The sequence below is a fragment of the Schistocerca americana genome, chromosome 2 (assembly GCF_021461395.2).
Source record: "Schistocerca americana isolate TAMUIC-IGC-003095 chromosome 2, iqSchAmer2.1, whole genome shotgun sequence".
NCBI classification, from domain to species: Eukaryota; Metazoa; Arthropoda; class Insecta; order Orthoptera; family Acrididae; genus Schistocerca; species Schistocerca americana.
Genome location: NC_060120.1, coordinates 685440502 through 685456883, shown reverse-complemented (window position 1 = coordinate 685456883; position 16382 = coordinate 685440502). Strand labels below are relative to the sequence as shown.

At 42.9% G+C, this 16382-nt stretch overlaps 1 protein-coding gene across 1 annotated transcript in view; it reads right to left on the bottom strand.

The window, feature by feature from the left end:
- Positions 1–820: 820 nt before the first annotated feature.
- LOC124595637 (homocysteine S-methyltransferase YbgG-like) overlaps positions 821–16382 on the bottom strand; it is an 84703-nt gene continuing 69141 nt past the window's right edge. The window contains exons 5-6 of the mRNA XM_047134465.1: positions 9578–9795; positions 821–1113 (exon numbers count right to left, since the gene is read on the bottom strand). Coding sequence (XP_046990421.1) covers positions 927–1113; positions 9578–9795 — 405 coding nt within the window. The 3' untranslated portion in view covers positions 821–926. The remainder of the gene's footprint in view (positions 1114–9577; positions 9796–16382) is intronic.

Sequence of the window (16382 nt, the reverse complement as noted above, 5' to 3'; positions counted from 1 at the left end):
TAAACCTGGTGAGCATTGTCTCGTAGAATGCACTCGTCCAAAACACGTTGACTCGCCCCCCCCCCCCCCCCCCTGGCCTTACGGTCCGGAGTGCGATAAGCTACAACTCTCGTTCACCTTTGGTGTTTTTGGAGGGGACGCTAAGGTACATGCATAAAGTTGTTAGACCCATTCTTTTGCCATTCCTGCAATAGGAAGGAGATGTCCCAACAGGATAATCCTCTCCCATGAACTGCCTGTGAAACTCAACACGCTCTGCAAGACGCGCAGCAGCTTCCCTGACCAGCACAATACCGAGCTCGTGTGTGATATGATGGGACGAGAAGTGACTCGTGCGACTCGGCAGCCAACAACTTTTACAGAGCTAAGAGAACAGGTGGAACAAGCGTGACGTAACGTATCGCAGGACAGTATTCGTCACCTGTACGATCGACTGGATGTCAGAGACAGAACCTGCATTGCCGCCCATGGGGGCTATATCACTTACTGATGTGTGTGTTTCAGCATTGGTCGATTACTAGTATCTCGGAACTGCTGTGCTATTGATGTGTTAATTTCATGTACTCAATATGCACTTTACAGCAATAAATTTTGACAGAAATGGAAACCTCTAAAAGAGTCTCCTTTTTTCCGGCAGGATATTTTATTTCTTAGTTTTAGGCAAATGATTTCACAAAGGATTTCACCGATATTTTTTCCATTTTTATTTTAGCTCTGACGATGATTCATAAGAGCGGGAAAATGGTGAGCTGTCTAAAATTCGCCGAATACGATCAAAATAACTGTAAATAAAAGAGATAAATAAAAAAGGATCATTAGCTGCTTTTTAGAGTAAAGTTTTAATTTTGCGAAATACAGAACACGTTTTCCAGCACAGTGTGTAAACGAAAGACAGTAGGCGTTAGACGAGGCAGCGGAGGGCTGGCTCAGGCGTGGCCGTTGGCGGCGGTGCCGGTGGCGGCGCGCCCCGCCTGCCACTTCTTCACCTCGGCGCGGATCCGGCTGACGTCCTGGTCTGTGGTGCGGCAGCAGCCGCCCACATAGCACACGCCCAGGGACAGCCAGTCGCGCACGTACGTCTCCACCGGCTTGCAGTTGTCGCCGTCCACCCACCTACAAGCACAGCCTTCGTTAGCACTGCAACACAAGGGCCTTCTGATGAATGACAGCCGCGCAGTTAGAGGCGCCCTGTCACGGATTGCGCGGCCGCTCCCGCCGGATGTTCGAGTCCTCCCTCGGGCATGGGGGTGTGTGTGTGTGTATGTGTTGTTCTTAGCGTAAGGTAGTTGAAATAGTGTGCAAGTGTAGGGACCGATGATCTCAGCAGTTTGGTCCCGTAGGAATTCACGCACGTTTGAACATTTGATGAATGACACCGATCCAGAGAACCTCCCCCCCCCCTCCCCCCTCTCACTCACTCACTCACTCTCTCTCTCTCTCTCTCTCTCTCTCTCTCTCTCTCTCTCTCTCTCTCTATATATATATATATATATATATATATATATATATATATATATATATATACTACTGGCCATTAAAATTGCTACACCAAGAAGAAATGCAGATGATAAACGTGTATTCATTGGACAAATACATTAGAACTCACATGTGACTACATTTTCACGCAACTTAGGTGCGTAGGTCCTGAGAAATCAGTACCGACAACAACCACCTCTGGCCGTAATAACGGCCTTGATACGCCTGCGCATTGAGTCAAACAGAGCTTGGATGGCGTGTACAGGTACAGTTGCTCATGCAGCTTCAACACGATACCACAGTTCATCAAGAGTAGTGACAGGCGTATTGTGACGAGCCAGTTGCTCGGCCACCGTTGACCAGACGTTTTAAATTGGTGAGAGATCTGGAGAATGTGCTGGCCAGGGCAGCAGTCGAACATTTTCTGTATCCAGAAAGGCCCGTACAGGACCTGCAACATGCGGTCGGCTGCTGAAATGCAGGGTTTCGCAGTGATCGAATGAAGGGTAGAGACACGGGTCATAACACGTCTGAAATGTAACGTCCACTGTTCAAAGTGCCGTCAATGCGAACAAGAGGTGACCGAGACGTGTAACCAATAGCACCCCATACCATCACGCCTGGTGATACGCCATTATGGCGACGACGAATACACGCTTCCAATGTGCGTTCACCGCGATGTCGCCAAACACGGATGCGACCATCATGATGCTGTAAACAGAACTTGGATTCATCCGAAAAAATGACGTTTTTCCATTCGTGCACCTATGTTCGTCGCTGAGTACACCATCGCAGGCTTTCCTGTCTGTGATGCAACGTCAAGGGTAACTACAGCCATGGTCTCCGAGCTGATAGTCCATGCTGCTGCAAACGTCGTCGAACTGTTCGTGCAGATGGCTGTTGTCTGTAGCATGTCATCTTCGTGGTATAGCAATTTTAATGGCCAGTAGTAAATCACAAGATACATTCAAGGGATGGATATTCATCCCTCAATTCCAACATGTGAAGACACCGACCCAAAGCAAGTGCAATAGTTGATCGACTCCACAGGTGCACACCAGTGTCAGAGACTGGTTGCAGTCATTTATACAGTTGGGAAAAAAATTAACACCCTCAAGTACTGAATTCAGTGTCTCCAGGGTATTACGTGTATACTGAGAGGTTGTAGTGTTAGTGATTAATTTCTCACGGTCATCGGTGAGCAAATGACACTCAGGAGGCCTGTATGTGCACTCTCTCTTTTGATTCTGCAGGCAGTAACTGAACTGAGTTTAGAGATTAACAGCGCAACATTCATTCTAGGGTACACCCATGCCCCACCGATGAGTACGTAATTGCTGCTGACCAGCTTCCGTTATCTGTATGTGGTCGCATTGTGGGTCTGTGGGAACCTGGATGGAAGTATCTATGGGTTGCTGCACTTGTTGAGCATAGTGTATGAGTGGTGTGTCGCTGCTTTCCACAGTGGAATACGGAGCTTCCATGCAATTATAGACCACGTTCTGGATGTCTGCGAAGTACAGGCACACGTCAAGAACGACGCGCTGTGCTAGCAGCAGGGGCCGACCGAACGCCATCCAATCACGAAATCCGAGGCTTCCTGGTCTTGGGAGCCATCAGTTACGACTCGCAGTCATATTTGGTGTTTCTGCAATGTAAGTTATCCAGTGCTCGCTACATTGTACGGGCTGTTATCCCCGTGCTCGAGCCATTCATCCGCCAGGAAGTTGACGTGCTGCTTTACGGCTGCTAAGACGCAACGTCCTCCTTTTGAAGTACAACACTGCCCTGGTCTCGCCAACTGAGCATGTGCGGCACATGATAAAATGAGAGCTCACTCAATCTGCAGGGTCTGCAAGAACGAATTACAAAGTGGGAAGTTTGTCGCAGGATACAGTTCGTGACCTTTATGATGGTTTGCTTGCAAGAATGCACACCTGCGTTACCGCCAGAGGGTTTGGGGGGATAGGCCTATACTGTGCACTGATGCGACTGTTTCGGCACCCTTTACGCTGATATGTGTTTCATTTGGGTTGAATTTGTTATCATATACTCCTACAATGGCGAAATTCCTATCACTTCTCTTGTCAGTAAAATGACCTTGTTCTTTGGGGTGCTGCATATTTTTCCCAGCAGCGTATAATTTGATTTGTGTGAGATGTTACTCTTGCCCGATTACTTTAATTTCCAATGACGACCCCATACAACGTATCGAGTGCAATACGATTTTTAATTATTAATATACTCAGCTTTAGATTAAGAAAGTTCATACGTTTCTGTTTTGAGGAGGGCTAATACATGATTAAGAAATGGGGAGAAGTATCGAAAATTTTCTGTCAAAGTAGCAAAAGAATGTGAAATTCTAAATAGGATAACACTATAGTTGGCTAGTAGCTGGGCAGATAAGGCAAAATAAATACATTTGTAACAAACCTCACCCCCTGCTACTTCCTACCAGTGGTGGATTGATCCTACTGATACCTGGAACCACGCCGTAAAGATATTGTGACGAGTGACGTCATACATACTCAACACGACACTGACAATACTTATTTTGTGACTTCGGAGGGTTTCACGATGGCGTGCAAGAATGAAGTCTTCTCGGCTTATAAGCCGCGTCACTTGGAATAAAAATCGTCGAGCTTTCGACAGCTCTGTTTGCCAGCGTCACTAGCAGTAAAAATCTGCCGGGACTGGCACGTAGGTGTGGAAGCAGCCTCTGGAACGTTCCAGCGGAGGACCGAGGTAACGCATGCGCAGGAGGGCGACTTGAGCTGGTCTTGACAGCCCCGGTACGCCGTGACACTGAGTGACGTTAGCAGACGGCCGAAATCAGAATAAACTACAACATTCACTGTGGCAGTGGCACACAGTAAGTCGCGGAGGCGGCCTTTGGATAACGACGGGTGCTTCACGCTTGTAGCAAGTTTTGATCCTTGCGCTGGCCCCCCGCACCCACTGACGTCACTTAGTCACACGGCGGTGGTGTGCTCGCCGGCAACACTGGACACAGGAGTGGTATCACGTCGTCTTTTCAAGCGTATCCCGATTCTGCGTACAGCATCGTAACAGACGTATCCGTGTGTGGCGTGTCTAAGGAGAATCGACGCTAAATTGTATTCTTCGTCGCCATAAAGCAGCTGGCGTGTTGGTAGAGTGTGCCATTGGGTACAGAACACGATCATCTCTGGCTCGCATAGCCAGTTAATTCGGCCAGCAGAAGTTGCAGTAAGTACGGTGAAACTGGTCTAAAAGTGACATTTTCCGGATATTATCTCTTAAAAATATTAGATCTCTCATGGACAATATGATGTATTATTTGTCAAATAATACCGATTGGAAGTGTACTTTTTGTCATGTCAACATTAATGTGCAAATGTAATAAAATATAATCATTTTCCATTGACTTACTTGACTATATCGCTGGAAGTAGTCAGCACACCTCAGAAGGCTGTGGTGCTCAGCTATTTATTCTTGATTTCATGTTCATTTAAGAGGTTGGATACACTGCGTAAGCAGAAGTGGCAATATCCCTATTGTATCTAGTGTTTTGTAAAAGTTGAACTCTAAAGATAATAAACTCTAAATGATAAAGGAAAACTTATAAATAAAAACACTTCACCATTATTATGGAAAGGCAATAAGATACGACCCATATGACTCACAAGAAATGAAAAGAGCTTTGTGGGTTACCTTTATTCCAGAAATCATCCATTGATGATACTCCTTTATACAGTTTGTGTCCACTGCGCGCAGATTCGCGGTGCAAGTGCTCTAAAGCTCAGGCGCAGGTACAAAACAACAATTTGCGCACAAAAGCAACATACCATCTGCAGTGATGGAAGTTGTTACACCAGCTATTAAACCTTCTTTCCAAATGTCTCAATGGTCGGACACAAAAGCTGAATGAGTGTTTCAATAATGTGATTTGGAGCTGCATGCCGAAAAATGTCTTTGTAGGAATTAAAACTCTATATCTGGGTGTTTTGATACTGTAATAACGTTTAATGATGGTAACAAGGGAAGAATAAGGGTACTAGAGCAACTTGATGGCGCTCCAGGAGTCAACACACCTCAAGCCTTCCAACACATAGATCGATTTAGAATCATGAACGCCCTGCATAAAGCAGAAGAAATGACTGAAGAAGCAAGAGGCAGGAAAAGAAGAAAGCATCTATACTTGTAGGATGATCGAGGACATGATACAAAAAATGCTGATTATGTCCCTGGTTGTTTGTGTTAATTTGCATGCCCCCATATGTGAGTTGATACCATCTAAAATTTTGAACTTGGTTTTTTAAATATTTAACTCATTATCTCAAGAACTATTACAGATATCTAAATCTAATTTTACATTTAGTAACCTCTCAGTACGCTTTAGCTACTGAATCACCCATATACACCTACCTCTAACAGTTCCTTACTTACAAAGGGAAAAAGTGGAGTTTTTAAAGAAATACTGAACATAATTTTAAAAAATTGTAATTAATTATTTGTCTGTATGTTTTGAATGTTATTTAATAATCATAAAAGGAGTTATACGATACTTAATAAAAATTTCAGGTCTCTATTTATAAAAGTTTCTGACGTAAAGGGTCATCAATATTACAGTTTTAACATCGTAGGTACAGGGCGTACTCACTGCCCTTAAGAAGGTGGCTCAGTTGTATCTTTGACGCACCTGTGATGCTATCTTTCAACACGATAACGCACGACCACATGTTGCCCGTACTGTCATCATCTACATGTATACAGAAGGAGTTCGAATGTTATCCTGACCAGCATGTTATTCAGAGCTGTTGCCCACTGCAAAGATTTTGTCATGTGTTGCCGAGGAACTGGCGCGGCAGTACCAGCCGGCCCTTACGCCTGATGAACTGTAACACAGAGCTGAAGTAGCGTGGAATGACGCGATTCTCAGCCACATTATAATAATTGTTGCTGTTATAGATGACAACTCTTCCTACTAAAGATCGCACCCGGTACATCCCACTTCAAGTACACATTTTATACTCTACACGCACAACTTGTAAAATTTCATTATTTCCTATCCTTCCTACTGTTACAATTTTAATGAGAGAAGAGACAGAAGGTACAACGAAGAGCTGCACGTTTCGTCATGGGTTCCTTTAGTAAGCGTGAGAGCATTAAGGCAATTCTCAACAAACACCAGTGGCAGACGCTAGAAAAGTGACGTTGTGAATTTTGGAAAGATTTACTGTTGAAATTCCGAGAGTGTACTTTCACAAGAAGAGGTTGTCAACATATTTCGTCCTTTTGAACACATGTCTCGAGATAATGACGACGACAAAATCGAAGCTCATACTGGAGCTTAGCGACAGTTATTCCTCCCATCGATCACTCACAAACCGAATAGGGAAAATGCGAAATGATGTACCGGAGGTACTCTCCGTCATACACTGTGGGTGTGTTGTAGGGTACACGTGCAGATGTTCGTTGAAGTGACAAAAGTCGTGTGATACCGGTATGCACAGACACAGATGGTGGTAGCATCGTGTGCACGAGGTACAGTGAGACAGTGCATTGGAGAAGCTGTCATCTGTACTCAGGTCATTCATGTCAAAAGGTTTCCAACGTGATTATGGCCACACGACGAGAACCAACAGACTTTAATGCGGAATGGTACTTGGAGATAGACGCATGGGACAGTACATTTCGGAAATACTTAGGGAATTCAATAATATGAGATTCGTAGTGTCAAGAATGTGCCGGGAATACCACATTTCAAGTATTACCTCTCACCGTGAACAACGCAAGTCTGATGGCCCTCACTTAACGGCCGAGCGCAACGGCGTCTACTTATAGTTGTCAGTGCTAACAGACAAGCAACACTGCTTGAAACAACCGCAGAATACAACGTGGGACGTACGAAGATCTTAACCGTTATGATGTGCAGCTAAATTTGGCGTTGATGGGCTGTGGCAGCGGACTATCGACATCGCCTGCAGCGCCTCTCCTGAGCTCGAAACCATATCAGTTAGACGCTAGACGACTGATAAACCATGGCCTGGTCAAATGAGTCCCGATTTGAGCTGGTAAGAGCTGATGAGGGGGTTCGAGTGTGATGCAGACACCAGGAAGCCATGAACCTAAGTTGTCAACAGGGCACTCTGCAAGCTTGTGGTGGCTTCATAATGGTGTGGGCTGTGTTTACATGCAATAGACTGGATCCTCTGGTCCGAGTGAACCTGTCATTGACTGGAAATGCTTCTGTTCGGTTACTTGGAGTCCATCTGCAGCCATTCATAGACCTCATGCTCCCAAACAGTGACGGTGCTGTCACTGGTCCACAGTTATTTGCGAATGGTCTGAAGAACAGTTTGGACAATTCGAGCGAATGGTTTGGTCACCCAGATTGTCCCACATGAATTCCACCGAACATTTATGGGACATAATCGACAGGCCAGCTCATGCATAAAGTCCTGCACCACCAATACTTTTGCAATTATGGGTGGCTATAGAAGCAGCAGGGCTAAATGTTTCTACAGGGCCCTTCCAACCACTTGTTGCGTCTTTGCCACATCGAGCTGATGGACTAGCTGGGCAAAAGGAGGCCTGACTTACTATTAGGATATATCCCATGACTTTTGTCCCCACAGTTCACGATATACACTACTGGCTATTAAAACTGCTACACCAAGAAGAAATGCAGATGATAAACCGGTATTCATTGGAGAAATATATTATACTAGAACTGACGTGTGATTACATTTTCACGCAATTTGGGTGTATAGATCCTGAGAAATCAGTACCCAGAACAACCAACTGCGGCCGTAATAACGGCCTTGATACGCCTGGGCATTGAGTCAAACAGAGCTTGGATGCCGTGTACAGGTACAGCTGACCATGCAGCTTCAACACGATACCACAGTTCATCAAGAATAGTGTCTGGCGTATTGTGACGAGCCAGTAGCTCGGCCACCATTGACTAGACGTTTGCAGTTGGTGAGAGATCTGGAGAATTTGCTGGCCAGGGCAGCAGTCGAACATTTTCTGTATCCATAAAGGCCCGTACAGGAACTGCAACATGCGGTCGCGCATTATCCTGCTGAAATGTAGGGTTTCGCAGGGATCGAATGAAGGGTAGAGCCACGGGTCGGATCACATCTGCATTTGTAACGTCCACTGTTCAAAGTGCCGTCAATGCGAACAAGAGGTGACCGAGACGTGTAACCAATGGCACCCCATATCATCACGCCCGGTGATACGCCAGTATGCCCATGGGGAATACACGCTTCCAATGTGCGTTCACCGCGATGTCGCCAAACACGGATGCGGCCATCATGATGCTGTAAACAGAACCTGGATTCATCCGAAAAAGTAACGTTTTGCCATTCGTGCACCCAGGTTCGTCGTGGGTACACCATCGCAGGCGCTCCTGTCTGTGATGCAGCGTCAAGGGTAGCCGCGGCCATAGTCTCCGAGCTGATAGTCCATGGTGCTACAAACGTCGTCGAACTGTTCGTGTAGATGGTTGTTATCTTGGAAACGTCACCATCTGTTGACTCGGGGATCGAGATGTGGCTGCACGATCCGTTACAGCCATGCGGATAAGATGCCTGTCATCTCGACTGCTAGTGATACGAGGCCGTTGGGATCCAGCACGGCGTTCCGTATTACCCTCCTGAACCCACCGATTCCATATTCTGCTAACAGTCATTGGATGTCGACCAACGCGAGCAGCAATGTCGCGATACGATAAACCGCAATTGCGATAGGCTACAGTTCGACCTTTATCAAAGTCGGAAACGTGATGGTATGCGTTTGTCCTTCTTACACGAGGCATCACAACAACGTTTTACCAGACATGGCGGGCAACTGCTGTTTGTGTATGAGGAATCGGTTGGAAACTTTCCTAATGTCAGCACGTTGTAGGTGTCGCCACCGGCGGCAACTTTGTGTGAATGCTCTGAAAAGCTAATCAGTTGCATATCACAGCATCTTCTTCCTGTCGGTTAAATTTCGCGTCTTTAGCACGTCATCTTCGTGGGGCAGCAACTTTAATGGCCAGTTGTGTATTTTTAACCTGATCGTCCGTAACTACGGTAGAAGTTTCCACAGCACGAGATGTAAGACTTACGCCCCCAGCTGCGTGTCGAAGTTCTCGCCGCTGTTGGGGTAGGCGACGACGGGGATGGGGCAGGCGTCGCGGCCGTCGTTGAGGGAGGCGACCAGCGGCGCGACGAAGCGCGGCTTGAGGCAGTTGACGCCCACCGCCAGCAGCTGGCGCGGGTTGCGCTCCCAGCAGCTGCGCGCCGCCTCGCAGAAGCGCTCCCCGTGCGAGATGCGCTCCCCGTCCTGTCGCAGCACAGAACGTTTGAAATCTTCAACATTTTCCAGAAATATTTTAATGTGTATTTCACATCTTTGAAGTGTTTACTCTTTCATCCCAAAATCATTATCGCTTCAATCGAATTCCAAGTACTAGGTGAACTACCAAGACGTTATAAATATAATTTTCACACTCCTGTTAGTAGGAATATTGGGGTCAATGTAGTACCTGTCTGGCACAGACTTGCATCTGATGCTCTGCTGGAACGATACACTGGTGGCAAGACACAGAATGCAAAAGAAAATCAGCACGTTGTCATTTGGACTAAGTGACACACTGACGTTTTTGAGTCTAAGAGGGAAATGCATTTGGGTCATGTAGAAGCTGTTTCTCAGTTCAGTACGGGATGTTTCAAGACTGAAGAGAGCAAGAGTATCAGCACTCCTTTACCATCATTCTTTCAGAAGAAAATCTGCTTATCCAGAGACGAATGAAGCAGTCCACAAGATTCTGCCTGGAGAAAGAAAAATTCAAGAAAAAGGCAACCGTCGTCCTGAAATTACAAAAAGAAGAAGCTTTACAAGAGTAAGAAGGGAAAAGTATAATGATGGTCAATTTACGTGGGTATGTGTCTTGTACTAGCATTAATATTTAATAAAATTTTAAAATCCATTCCCCCTTGAGTCTGTTTTTCTCAGTGCATTGTCAACTTTTTGTATCCTAGATATTAGGCAATCTCAATGAATTTTATAGGAATCATTAAATGCTTACTTCTGTGCATTAATATAATCGAAAATGTAATTTATCGGAAACATGGTGGCAGATTAAAACTGTGTGCCGGACCGGAGTTCGAGTCTCGGTCCGGCACACAGTTTTAATCAGCCAGGAAGTTTCATATCGCCGCACACTCCACTGCAGAGTAAAAATTTCATTCTGTAATTTATCTATTCTGTTATCATATTTATGAACCGATTATTAAAGAAAATTTAAGTTTGAAGTTTCAAAAAAAACGGAAAGTAAATTAATAACACTTCCCATAAGAATGAATGCGTTGAACTATGTCCTGTTAATGAACCTAAAAAATCTTGAATGTGAAAACTGACGAGTACCAAAAGTTGGTTTTCAAAACCACCATTAAAAATAACATTAAAAATTCAAATCTGAAAAGTCAATGAAGTTCTGGATTTTAAAACTTCGATTTTGCTACGTCTTTACGTGATAGAAATGATTTTAAAATTTGGTTGAAATCGGAAAAATAGGATAAAAATTTAATTTTTGGATGGAGTCTCCCCTTAAGGAGATTTGCACGTCATGAGGGCTCAAAAAATTGAAATTTGGGCTTTGTTCTTCATTGAATAAAACTTTGTAATTCTTCTTGATTCTAAAAATATGTGCTTTACGTATGCTTCCTAGTCATTTCGTGTTTAAGTGCCTTTTTAAAGCAGAGGCAAGGTGTTTTTCTTTTTTAACGGTGAACTGTTACACTATTATCAGACACAAGACGTTAGCTATTATGCCTTTTTATTTAATTTTGGTGACGACGTTTCCATAGCAACTCGCTTATGTATTATCCTCGAAGAACATATCGACGGTACTGCAAGCAGGGATGTATTGCGGTCAATCTGTCTGTCGATACAAATAAATTACTTCAGTTTACTTACGCTTTTCGCAAGCAGTTGGTTGTAAACTCGGTGTTGTGACTTTTAGAGGCGTATTTCATCGATTTAATGTCGCAAAATGTCAAAAACAAAGAAGTTTAATTGCAGTCGTAAATTTTACGATGATGAACACAAGAATGTTGTTGGAAGTCGTATTAAAAAAGAAGAATTTGTTATGCCGCAGTGAAGTTAGGCCTAATACTTCATAGTGCAAGTACAATAGATGTGAAGCAAACGGACAAAAACATACTCATGCACACCCCACGCCAGAAACTGTTTTGGTAGAACTAAACACAATATATAGAGATTTTCATGATTCTGAGCTCATGGAAAAAGTTTACATAGCAAACTACAGAATCCAAATGAAAGTTTCAACAGTTGTACTTGAGAATAATTCCCAAAAATTGGATTTTTTGGCGTGTCAGCCTTTCACATTCCTGTGGTGGAGGCCATAATATGTGTTAATCATGAAGTAGCAAGCAGATTAAAAATCATGAACAGATGAAGCATCAAAACTGGGGACAACATGAAAAATGGGCTTCTAAGAGTGGATAGGCAGTGTGTTGGTGAAACTGAAAAACTTGCTGGAAGCGTGACAAAGGAGGCTACATTAACAAAGAAAAAACAGAACTAAAGAAGATTAAAAATACACTCGCAATCGAACTGGAGTATTTTGACGTGTTATCACTGAGAACAACATGACATACAAATATTAAATTTCAATTTCCTGTAATCATCGTCTTTGCATATTTAGAAATCATTATCTCAACCAATAATAAAGCTACAAAAACAAAAACGGAACCAGAGTATTCAACAATATATTAATTTATTTAAGCTGTAGTGTTCCATATTTTCTTACATTATTAGGAGAAAAAACTGACTTCTAAAATACATATTTAAAAAAAAAAATTTATAATTAAAAGAATAAAATTTGTTTTGAGCTTTTATTCTGAAGAGGATGGAAGAACAGAGCGCCTATAATAAAAATTACACGTAATTCAGCAGTAAGATAAAAATCAATTTTCATTCCATTATTAATCCCATAGTTTTTAACTTTTTGTCACGTAGAGGTCATAGTATATTAATTATTTGGTTAAAGTTTCATTTCACTGTTTACTGAAGCTTTTGTGTTATTATATTTCAAAATAATAATAAAACAACACACCATGTCTTCCAGGTCCTCTTAAAATAGTGTAGGAGGCCTACGACCGTAGTGTGAACTGTGAGGACTTCTTGAACACTGTTGTAATGGGTCTCTTAAAAGCAACAGATTCCTTTTTGTTAAAAATTTATATTTGACGTATTTTGGGCTTCTGAGAATAAGTTAAGGCCGAAACGCGCCATATTATAAATTTTGTTTTCAGATTTCACAAATATGTCAATTTAAGACCTTTGGTTTTCTGCTTAGAAAACTGACAAGTTGAATATCCAAGCAAGGTATCTTTCTGCATTCAGCAGATCAGTAAGGTTTAGGGTCCCGGTACAATGTATTTCCAGGGAACTGAAGGTTCATTTGAAATTCTGAACCGCTCATTTCCTATTTTACGCCAGTGGCCTTACCCCGGTTCCACGATAAGAATCTGAAAGTAATACAGACATTTCTCCCTCATTGGAAAGAAAAACGGTTTTCAAATATCTTTTGACCTAATTGGATTTACCAGATTTCGATGCTGTCACACGGACATTTGGGGCTTCAAGAAGAGATTCTCGAATTCTCGGTCCAAACTCACCACTATGGATAGGCGGGTGGTCAGTGCCAAAAAACAGTTTCGAGCGTCGTACCCATTTGATGATCACAAACGGCTCGATTGCACAGGTATAGCTGTGGACCTTATATGGTTTCCGATGTTGGAAAGAACTTTTGTAAGACGATTTTCAGATCTAGTTCTGTTGAAAGATTATGACGTCAAATTGCACTTGAGAAACAAGACGCAATCACTAGCATATAATTAATCCTCTTCGTCAAGGCTTACCAATGTAGTGAAATATGCATGATACAAATCATGATATTTAGTGGGTTACTCATGATAGTTTTAAATCCTGCTGAATTCTGTTTTGTTTTGTCTTTTCTGTCGTGTATATTACGTGAACAAATTTCGTTCATTTTAATGTGGATGGTGTAAAAAATATGTTTTAAGCATTTGCTTATAGTTTACCATTACTGTAATTATTTTCTGTCATAATAGTGACGTGTGAAACGGTAAACGAAAAAACAAAAAAACAAAAACAACTTGATTGTAAAACATAAAATAACAATTTAAACCATAAAGCAAATATGATTAAAATAAACAATTAGAACAGTAATGAACGTTTAGGTATTTTAATCAGGTACGTTGAAAATACTCCGACAGCACATTGTGTACAGCTTCTTTTCCAAAAATAGTATTTCAGAAACCAGCTTTATTACACAGGGAATGTGTTGTGGCAGATACAAGATGTATATTCGCATTTCCTATTGCTCGGCATCCGAACACATATATGTATTAAAACCAAATGAAAATGTGTAGTTTGATGTGTATGGTATCTTAGATGGTGTGAAAAAACTGTGTTCTAGATGCACGGTACACGTCAAGATGACAGAAGTCTGAGGCATGTTGTAAATGCGAAGCGACACTGGCCATCGCAGAAGTCAGCATGGTGCAACAGCGCTACGAAGCAGCCGGCTGCCGCTCCAGTATGCCAAGGTTGCTGCCGATAACGCACTGTCAGAAGTAGAAGAGGCGTAACGTGTTTGCTCGTTTTTAATAATTCCCGCGTGATTTGCACGAGAGAGATTGACAGCTCACGTGCAGGCCCCCGACAATCCAGATGTAGGTCTTAGCCTGTCTACATACAGGCATCGTGCGAGTTGGTTCGTCGCAAGGCGATCGGGCTTAGCAAGGCTTGGACGAGAGTGGAGTAATTGCCTGGCGTAACCAGATTGTCTGTGGAATGGGCTTAAGAGTGCCATCAGAAAGATTTTTGAGCGGAGACTACCGTGAATTCCCCTAGCTGCGAGAGTTTTCCCTTCCCAAGGCCTATCATGGAATATTTAAGCTATCATGAATTTTCATAGCAATAGTTAAGCCACAGAATTGGCGAAAAACTGCCAGGGGTGATCTTTTCTTTGATTTTTAGTGTTGGGTCGATTATAGTGAATTGCGGTAAATTTAGGCTGTGGAAGGCACAGCTGGAACAAAGTGTTGATGCGATAATAATCACTGAATTTGTGGTGATATCGGAGCTATATGATTTTTTTATCCGCGGTGTATTGTTAGTGACTTACTGCTCGCCAAGAGGTAATTCGCTTGTTTGTTTGTCTGCCAGTGGCGGATTATGTCGTTTGAAGTCCGAGGCAACGACTCAAGTGCGTTTTGGTGGAATTTTGGGGAATAAAATAAACGGCGAACATCACTTGGCTCGTTAGTTTGAATTTTCCAACAAACGGTTAAATAGACCGTACCCAAAGCCCGATGTTTAGTGTGCAGCGTAGCAAAGTGGGACCATTAATGAATGGTATGTAAATAAACTGAGACTTTCACAGTGGAAAGTGGCGGATAGCCTGTTTTCAAATAGGACACTGTAGAGGGTCGCGTGTTGCCAACGCCTGAAGAGGCAGAGCGCTACTTTGATTGTTAACTGTCAAGGTCAAAGAAGCGGCGGCGTTTAATATTTTTGTTTTATTTTTGTTGAGTGTGTCATTCCCGAATCGTGGAGTATTCGCTTATTGATGGCGCTCTATCACTTAAGTCGGGGAGATTGTACTGAAATACATTAAAAGGTCCAAATTAAATGATACTGCGTGATTGAAATATAAAAGAAAGATTGTGCTCTCAATTACAGTTATTGTAGATAGGTGTGGTAGTTCCGAATTCAGTATCATACAATGAAGCGCCAAAGAAACTGGCTGTTGTTGTCGTGGTCTTCAGTCCTGAGACCGGTTTGATGCAGTTCTCCATGCTACTCTATCCTGTGCAAGCTTCTTCATCTCCCAGTACCTCCTGCAACCTACATCCTTCTGAATCTGCTTAGTGTATTCATCTCTTGGTCTCCCTCTATGATTTTTACCCTCCACGCTGGCCCCCAATGCTAAACTGGTGATCCCTTGATGCCTCAGAACATGTCCCACCAACCGATCGCTTCTTCTAGTCAAGTTGTGCCACAAACTTCGCTTCTCCCCAATCCTATTCAAACCTCCTCATTAGTTATGTGATCTACCCATCTAATCTTCATTCTTCTGTAGCACCACATTTCGAAAGCTTCTATTCTCTTCTTGTCCAAACTATTTATCGTCCATGTTTCACTTCCATACATGGCTACACTCCATACAAATACTTTCAGAAATGACTTCCTGACACTTAAATCTATACCCGATGTTAACAAATTTCTCTTCTTCAGAAACGCTTTCCTTGCCATTGCCAGTCTACATTTTATATCCCCTCTACTTCGACCATCATCAGTTATTTTGTTCCCCAAATAGCAAAACTCCTTTACTACTTTAAATGTCTTATTTTTTAATCTAATACCCTCAGCATCTCCCGACTTAATTCGACTACATTCCATTATCCTCGTTTTGCTTTTGTTGATGTTCATTTTATATCCTCCTTTTAAGACGCTATCCATTCCGTTCAACTGCTCTTCCAAATCCTTTGCTGTCTCTGACATAATTACAATGTCTTCGGCGAACCTCAAGGTTTTTATTTCTTCTCCATGGATTTTAATACCTACTACGAATTTTTTTTTTGTTTCCTTCACTGCTTGCTCAATATACAGATTGAATAACATCGGGGGAGGCTACAGCAGAATTTGAAAGAGAGTATTCCAGTCAACATTGTCAAAAGCTTTCTCTAAGTCTACAAATGCTAGAAACGTAGGTTTGCCTTTCCTTAATCTTTCTTCTAAGGTAAGTCGTAGGGTCAGCATTGCCTCACGTGTTCCAACATTTCTACGGAATCCAAACTGACCTTCCCCGAGGT